Raw genomic sequence first — 9,085 nt, forward strand, 5'->3', positions numbered from 1 at the left:
AGTCCTGCTATTTCACCGGCAGAGAACGACCAAGATTTGATTTCATAAAGGACTATAGGATAAATAATTGGTCTGTAAAGCAATGATTTTCAGCCTCAAGGTGTATTTGACATCTTGATATTAGTTCAACACTGATTACTTGTGTGGAACGACCAAACCTGGAACCCCAGCCATTTGATCTGCTTTTTGCCAGGTCTTCCTACAGCGTCGTGTCACATGAGCTACTCTCCTTTGGGATCCCTCAGGTCAACTTGCAAAAACTACGTTTTGCCGTTTTGTATTTACCTCAGCGGGAATGTGCAGTCTGTTTTGTCCGTGGCTCAACAGCACCAACAATTACAACTTAAACACACAGCTACCAGGGAGCTCAAAACGAAGGGAGGAACAACTAACACAGGAATTGCTGTTTTAAATGTTGTTTAAAATGTGATGTTTATATCTTATTTATTTGTTACATGTGTTTTGCTTAGGCAAGCATGTACTGTGAAGGTCTTCCAGTTTTAATGTGAAAATGATTATTGCTCTGTTTATTTATTAAGCTTGAGGTGTGGAGGAAACGAACAGTGTTTGTAACTGAAAATATCACCTATGGGACACAAGTGGAATATGTGATGTACCCGAGGAAAAAGGAGATATACTAACTTGTTGTCATCACACATACATAGGTGGGACTGTCTTATGATGTAATATAGGTCTATAAGCTATGTAGGTTAAACAAAACACAGGTTAACTATCTGTTTACCTTTTTATGACTAGTGTGGCAAAGATTAGTGTCGCCCTTTCTCAACCTCTTCATAACCTCTACTGGTTTATTTATCTCAATGACTCTTTTTATCTTTTGAGTATAAAGTTCAGGCTACACTGATATTTTTCAAGAAATATTGTTCAGGGAATTACTTTCTAAATTTAGATAGGAAATTATTTTATATAACTTATCTACAGAACATTATAAACTCAATATCATTTTCCTCTTACTGTATATGAAATGCTATAGAGAAACCAGCCTTTGGAATATTAAACAAATTATTTTATAGCATACAGTTTGTCATAGCTGCCTCGTACTCTACTAACTCACGTACCCTCAGGGTCCTAATTACTCTTCTGGCTTTTGCATTGACAACTGCAGTGTTACACAGTGTTATCTCAGTGATTTAATCGCACATGGACAAACAAAGCTGTTCAAAACACACATGAAATTGAGCCGCTGTAAATAAACAAGGCCAGTTTGTAGGGATTAGGGTAAATCTGTGTTGGCAGTCATGGCAACAATGCTAATTAGAGGATGGTTTAGGGTTTATCGCTTTTTTGGGTTAAGTTACAGGTTGGGTAAATGTAACCTTGCCAGCATGTAGAGAATGACGTTTATGTGTTGTGGATTTTTAATTGCTATACCAGCACTTTTGACGGCCGTGAAAACATATTTTTCATGGATCTTCAAGATGTTTTTGTATGACACTCACACAGGGTTGAATACTCTTAACACGAAAGAATGTCAATTACAGCATAAGATTTGAGAAAATGTATCTCGATTGTCACTTATTTTATACCTACACTGATGATTTTTGAGAATGTCTTTGCATAACGATCAATTTAAAAAATATACCAGTCAGAGAGTCACTGTGTTTTCAAATGTTTTTAGAAATGCTGTTCTCCTACGTCATTGAAGGATTCTTAAGGGTCCTCTGAAAGGTAACGTCAAGCTCAACAAAGCTGCAAGAATGCAACAGAAGCTATTGTTTACAAATGACTGGGTAAAGTCACAGATTTCTTATTAATTTAATATTTCACCTTTGAATGATGATAACTAAACAAAGAACTGGTATTGTAATGACCCTTCAATGTGTCCTGTGGACATCTCTGTCTCACTATGCGCTGAATGTCAAACATGTAATGACTGCATTTTATACGAGTCAGTCATGTGATTTTATCAGAAGGACTCTCGTCTGACCACTATGTAGCAGCCATTTAATATGTAGCACTTGTAGAGCCTCCCCACAAGAAACATGGGTAATTGACCTTATCCATTAGGGATTAAAACGACCATGTTTATGTTTAACTGCTCTCGTAGCAAATATTCCCATGGCTTGTCAACTTTCAGCACTACAATTTGAATTTATGGAGGTAAGCTATATAATTAACCTTTATAGATTTGGTCCAGAGACAACGTTTGCTGAATTAGTTTGTTTTGGTACTGATTGTATGTTTGAATGTAAATACATTTACGACATGAGTAGTGTCTTAGTGCACCAACGAAGTAATAGAAGCATGTTTTTTCTGTCTTTACTGTTTCTTGTTCTCCCTTTCACTTATTTTTACCTCTCTGCATCTGTGGTGTCAAAATGTAACCGTAGCGTAGGAGGCCGGGAGGACGGGGAATGAGATAGTTCAACATGTAATGTATACGAAGTGTGTTGATGCTTTGATTTCTACTTTTTTGGGGAGAACACAGTATTAAAAGATATTCAAGAAAACCAAAATGATGTTTTTTTTTACCGTACAGATCAGTCCTGCTCTAAATTGTAGTTCCTAATGAACTACAATTTAGAGCAGGACTTGTATCCAGAATACATATAACACCTAATGGTGTTATATGTATTCTGGATACAAGGGATTGTCCTAGTAAACAGCATACTGTAAATATTCAAGACAGGTCTACAACACAAGCATGTACTTGGACAAAACTAATAGGTTTAGAGTGTTACCCTTATAGACATTGGATATGTGGCTATTTCAACTTTCTTTCAACAAAGACACAGATAAAATGCTTCTCTTATATCTATTTCTCACACATTCTAAAGTTACCAAAAATATGCTGTTGGAAAGGAAAAAGTACAACATAGACTAATATCGCAGACATCATATCAGGGATTTAAGATGTAAGCATTTTGATTGTGAATAAAGCCTCAACTGTTAGTTTGAAGTATATTGCATGTAGTCAGTATCAAAATATGCAATTGACCAACACAACATCATATAATATGAATCAGTCACATTTATTATAGTTTTAACAACACACATCGTTTTCAGAATACATTTTGTCAATAACACGTTGTGAAGCTGACCGTTGAGCGGCCCGACCAAGCAAGGAGGCAGAGGCAGAGAATTCAAATATAACCCGGTGTGGGCATTTATTCATCGCTGTGGTACAGGATACACAGCCTCAATATTGCTGCCCAGGTGAACACAGTCACCAGCCACAAGGATCTCACCCACACTACCAGCCTTCACCAAACAGGAAACACAGAGCCTAAATACACACCCACTAATCAGCAATTAGACACAGGTGAGGGGGGAGCAATTAGACACAGGTGGGGGGGAGGAGACAACACAAAAAAAATTCAGACAACTCTGATGTTTATAAAAAAGTTAGTAGGCCATGCCTGATCACAGCTTGACTATTTAAACCACAACGGTTTTTTTATGATGAGTCTAAATAAAATGTCAACCATGCATAAATAGTCATTTGTATCCTGACTGTTTATTTTACAAAGAGTCACACATGTTTAAGAGGTTGGGCAAACTGAAGTGTCACTTTCGCAGGAAGGGAGTCAACATATCCATGGGCAGGGGGAAGATGATGGTGGAGTTCTTCTCTGCTGCGATGGTGCTGAGAGTCTGCAGGTAGCGGAGCTGCAGGCCTGACGGAGACTCTGAGATCACCAGGGACGCCTCCTTCAGGGCCCGGGACGCATTCATCTCACCCTCTGCTGCGATCACCTGGACGTTGATCAAGAAAGAGAGATTAGTATGGCATTTAAATGAACTATCCTTAAAGGTCACTTATTATACTGTTTTTCATCAATATATTACAGTTCTCAGATGTATACAAAACATGTCTCTGAAGTCTTTGGCTCCAAACACCAAACAGATCATTGCAGCATCCCATAATCCCCTCTGTTTCAGCCCTGTTTCAAAAGTGCTGATTCTGGGTCTGTTACTTTAGATGAAAATAAGGAGCCACTCCCCACACCCCTCTGAGAGAGATTTGGTTCAAAAGAACACAATGGTGCTCTAGGAGGAGATTCAGGTGATAAGGTGGGGGGTGTTACCTTGGTTGGTGATTGGCTAATGGTTACACAAGCCGAAAAAACGTTATGACATCATAAAGTGGACAAAAACTGATCAGCTCATTTTCAGACAGGTTTTTATATAAATGGATCAGGACAAAAAGAGAGAGGATCTTTTTTCCTGAAACTTTCAGAATGTCTTAGGGAGGTGTGTGGTGCAGTGGACTAGTGCGTTAGTGTTCGGATCAGGTGTCCCTGGGCAAGACACTTCACCCCAAATTGCTCCAGTGGGGATTGCCCACAGTATTGAATGTGTATAAAAAGCATCTAACAAGTAACATGTAATGTCTTAATGCAGAGGGGGCACATGTTTATGTATAAAAGACATGAAAAAGTGGATTTTGCATAATAGGTGACCTTTAAAGCGAAAACCTAAAATATAATAATAAAAAATAATGCACATTGGGTTTTACAGGGAATTATATAAAACTGTAGATGGGCTATGTGTCTTGCGATGTGACCCGACCTTAGCTCTGGCCTCTCGTGTAGCCTCTGCTTCTGCTGCCATGGCTCTCTGCAGCTGATGGGGCAGCTTCACGTCTTTAATCTCCACGCGCTCCACCTTGATGCCCCAGTCGTCTGTGGCTTCATCCAAATTGGCCTGAAAAACACAGACAGAGCTCAAAACTGCAGCTTACAATGGAATTGATCCAGTGATGTTTCCATACTATCCAAAAAATTAAACAAAGAGCTTTCCATCAGATATGAATAATCAAGGGAAATTAGCTGAACAAATGTCTCTCACAATTGTGCCCTCCTTAGAGAGATCAGAGGTGTACAAATACTTCATTACTGTACTTAAGTACATTTTTCTGGTGACTTTTTACTTTTACTTCTTACATTTTTAACACAAATACCTATACTTTCTACTTCTCACATTTTCCAAACAGGCTGGTTATTTTTGTTTTTAATCTGTGTTTGGTGGCGTGATCATTATTATTTAGAGTCATTGCGTGCCTATTGATTTGAACACGATCCGTGTATCCATCATTTCCTGGTCTTCTCTAAAGAAGAGGGACCAATGAAAACGTTGTCATGGTGCCGTTGTTCAGCATGGAAACATTCATTAGCTAACAATGACATTATTGTTCTAATAATATAAAGGGAGGTCAGGTGCTCTTTAAAACAGTTGGTAGTTATGGGTACTTTTTACTGAAGTACATTTCAAAGCCCTCTTTACTTTTACTTGAGTAAAGAAGTTTAATCAGTACTTCTACTTTTACCAGAGTATTTTTAATCACAAGTATCTGTACTTCTACTTGAGTAAAGGATCTGTGCACTTTAGCCATCTCTGAGATAGATAGAGCAAAAACAAATGAAAACACTTCTCTTTTGTTCAGTCCACATTATGATTTCTGGAGAGTTTCCTGTACCTGCATGCTGTGAGCGATGCCCTCACGGTCGGACAGGAGCTCAGCCAGATTCTTAGTCCCCAGGACATTTCTGAGGGTGGTTTGAGCCAGCAGACGGGTGGCGAAGTCAGCATTAGCAACGTTGGCCACAGAGGCGATGGGGTCACTGACCCGGAAGTACACTACTCCGTCCACCGATACTGTAACTGAGTCCTTGGTCAGGATCTAGAGCAAGGAAACATGACATGTTTTTAAGCCTGAAGATTTGAAATATTGAATTTGTTTTTCAGTGTGCCAAACCCTACCTCTTGTGGTGGGATGTCAAATGAAACTGTTCGCAAATCCACTTTCACAATGTCATCAGTGCACGGCAAAATAAAGAAAATCCCTGTAAAAAAAAACCATCAATTATGAAATGTAACCCTTATTTATTTCTTTTTTTTATAATTATTTAAAAAAAAGAGGTTCTCAAAAGTCCCTACAGGTTCATACAGTAACTTCAAATCATTGAAACAAACATGGCTCTCGGATACATTGGCTAATAATACATTCGATACAATTAACAGATTCTTTTTTTTTTAGCCAAAAAGAAATAATTCACATTTAAAAATGGTTTGTTTTCCTACCTGGTCCCTTAGCCTTCTTGTCTGGGATACGGCCCAGTCTGAAGATGACAGCGCGCTCATACTCCTTGACAATCTGCAAAAACACCAGCAGGAACAGCACAGCGTAAGCAGTTCACACTTGAAAGGCAACAACGTTTTTTTTGCTCTTCAACCCACTGTGCTCATTTACTGTAGCTTACTCACCTTCAGACAAAACCAGATGGTGAAGGGACTGAGGAGTATTGTGAAAAAGCCAGAGAGAATGACCAGGAACCAACCAATGCATCCCAAAGATCCTGTCCGTTCAGCTATAGAGACAAAGTGACAGTGTGTGTTGACAAAACTGTGAAAACCCCAAAACAAATATGAAATGAAAATAAAGGAAATGCAAATTTAGATAACTGAACAGGCTTGTGTCATGAAAGAGAAGGATGAAGGGGGCAGGGGCGACTGTGGCTGTGAGGGAGTGCGGTCGTCTTTCAACCAGAAGGTTGTGGGTTCAATCCCAGCCCGTACAGTCAACATGTCGATGTATCCTTATTGGGCAAGATACTTAACCCTGAGTTGCCCCCGATGGCATGGCCAAACGGTGTGTGAATGTGTATGAATGTTAGTTCCTAGAGTAAGGTACACTGCTCTGTATGAATGGGTGTGAATGGGTGAATGACATGTAGTATGTAAAGTGCTTTGAGGGGTCATAAAGACTGGATAAAGCGCTATATATAAATACAGTCCATTTACCATGAAGGAATATGGGGAGTGGATATATCAACATCTGCCTTAAAAATCCAAGTTTGAAATCACATTGAAGTGGAAGTGATGTGTTTTGGCCCCTTTTTAACTAACACACAGGAGATAAGGATAGCTTTTACCCCTTAGCTAATCTAATGACACAACACTCTGCAAACTGTTATATCTGTATTGCACTCAAACCCCTCATAGTTTTAACCACCATTAATGGATCCGTTTTCAAGATCTTACACTGATGGACGCGGTTTACAAACAGAGGAACTCTCACACAAAGAGTGCAATCAGTGAAATGTTTACCAGTGAAACATGATCATGGGGTAGTGCTTCTGTAATAAAGGAAGTCATTAAGGAAGGGAAAGGTCTGCAAGTTGTACCACTTCCTAGTCTCCAGCTATTTGTTTAGTCTGTACCACTTTACAATAAGAGTACCCCTTATAGAGGCTTTACGAATAGTTTGTAATTCATTTATTAATTAGGTTGTGAACACTTTATAAATCCTTAATAAACTTTTAGAAGACATGAGGTAGCAACTGTGACCGGTTGCTTGCCAAATAGTGAGCCCACATGTATCTGTACTGCAAAGCCAAATTATAAATGGTAGTAACTCTTTAATAAATGGGAATGTGTTTTACACTTTACAATAAGACTCCCTTTTGGCAACTATAAATGTTAGTAACTCGTAAATAAATGGTCATAAAGAGATGCCAAGAAACATCTAGATGGAAGTGGGGGAACCAACTCAGTGAACAACAGATACCAAGGATGCTGGCTGGTGAAGAAGACGAAGTAAGCTAGGTAACCAATATAAGGCTTAGTCATCTTGTCAAATAGTGAGCCTGTGTTGATGTATGAAAACTATGTTAGAACTGGTTCTTAAAGATTAATAAAGTCTTTACAACCTAATTAATAACCTAATTAGAAACCCTTTATTAATCCTTTATAAGGGTAGTCTTATTGTAAAGTGGTACCGTTTAGTCTTTATCTAAGAACGATTAAATTATACACAGAATCCCTCATGGTCATATGGTTAACCTCATGTTTTTAGACACAACAGCTTTCATTTGGACATGGTCACACAGAGTCAAAGTCACATATGTCTCTATGGTTCATACTTCAGCACATCAAAGTCAGAAATGGCTGATTATATTCTAATCATTCTTCATGGCCAACTTCATGGTTCTGGTTTTCATTTCCTGACATTGTTGTGTGTACCATTTAACTGTCTTTCTATGTCAAACCACAGGAAATGCAGTTTTCTGTGGTAGAACTAAAGGACATGTTGCAAGCATTAGTGCGCGTTGCAGAGCATTGCAAATGCATTTAGAGTCTAAATGCATTTTCTGACTGATCCCCATGATCGATCTTAATGTGGTATTTGGTGAAAAGCAACTTATGATGATTGCTGCAATGTAATGATAGCTTTCACTGTGGCAATCCTCACAATGTGTTTTGATGGAAGACATTTTAATTGGAATTATACACAAATGATTTATCCGTCAACTCAGTGAAAGAGGTTGAAGTGTACACAGCACTCTATGTAGCCCGATCCCGTCCAACTGGTTGTTGATAGAGACTTGGAAAATGATTATGCTGCAAGATGACATGATGTGAAAGGAGCCATTATCAGGCACACAACTAATGGGCATTTACACAGAAGCCAACTGCGTGACATGACAGCTCTTATTGCCTGACTTCACACACACACACACACACACACACACACACACACACACACACACACACACACACACACACACACACACACACACACACACACACACACACACACACACACACACACACACACACACACACACACACACACACACACACACACACACACACACAATTGAAGGGTAGCACACACACTCAGTCACATGCTTTTGGGACTCTTATCTTGGTGACATGTGATTTATGTCTCTATGACGATGGAGTTCTACTTTGTCCCTGCCTCGCACAGGTGAGCTCCAATGTATGCATCGCTCATACAATACACTGCTGCTTACATAGCTAACAATATAATGACAATGTATATTCAACTCATGCTTCAGGGAAAGGCAAACAACCCCTTTGTTGATTTAAGCCTTAAACACGTCTGGTTTTGGTAATAGTTCAATTAAAAATTAATAATTAAACACAAATGTGAAACATTTAAGCTCAGAAAAAAAGACAGTAAAAGAAAATCTGGTTTATCTTACATATTAAATCTTCTTTGCTCACTCCGCGTCTCTTCTGGCTTTCCACCTGGCCCTCCATTTCCATGTGTTGGTTCAGAGTGCGAGGGGAAGTGTGGAGAGGGTTTGTTGAAGTG

At 39.0% G+C, this 9,085-nt stretch overlaps 2 protein-coding genes across 2 annotated transcripts in view; one reads left to right on the top strand and one right to left on the bottom strand.

Annotated features, from left to right (window-relative positions):
* mtus2a (microtubule associated tumor suppressor candidate 2a) overlaps positions 1-2,471 on the top strand; it is a 47,268-nt gene extending 44,797 nt beyond the window's left edge. Inside the window, exon 17 of the mRNA XM_034199800.1 lies at positions 1-2,471. This exon is cut by the window's left edge and continues 918 nt beyond it. The gene's annotated coding sequence lies outside the window, so the exon portion shown is untranslated.
* Positions 2,472-2,974: 503 nt separating this feature from the next.
* On the bottom strand, positions 2,975-9,085 carry stoml3b (stomatin (EPB72)-like 3b). The gene is made up of 7 exons (XM_034200821.1): positions 8,973-9,085; positions 6,229-6,332; positions 6,046-6,118; positions 5,725-5,807; positions 5,441-5,644; positions 4,534-4,668; positions 2,975-3,717 (listed from the first exon to the last, which is right to left on the bottom strand). The coding sequence occupies exons 1-7, from the start codon at positions 9,034-9,036 to the stop codon at positions 3,529-3,531; spliced, it is 852 nt and encodes a 283-aa protein (XP_034056712.1). The 5' UTR covers positions 9,037-9,085; the 3' UTR covers positions 2,975-3,528.

The sequence above is a fragment of the Gymnodraco acuticeps genome, unplaced genomic scaffold, assembly GCF_902827175.1.
Source record: "Gymnodraco acuticeps unplaced genomic scaffold, fGymAcu1.1, whole genome shotgun sequence".
Lineage (NCBI taxonomy): Eukaryota > Metazoa > Chordata > Actinopteri > Perciformes > Bathydraconidae > Gymnodraco > Gymnodraco acuticeps.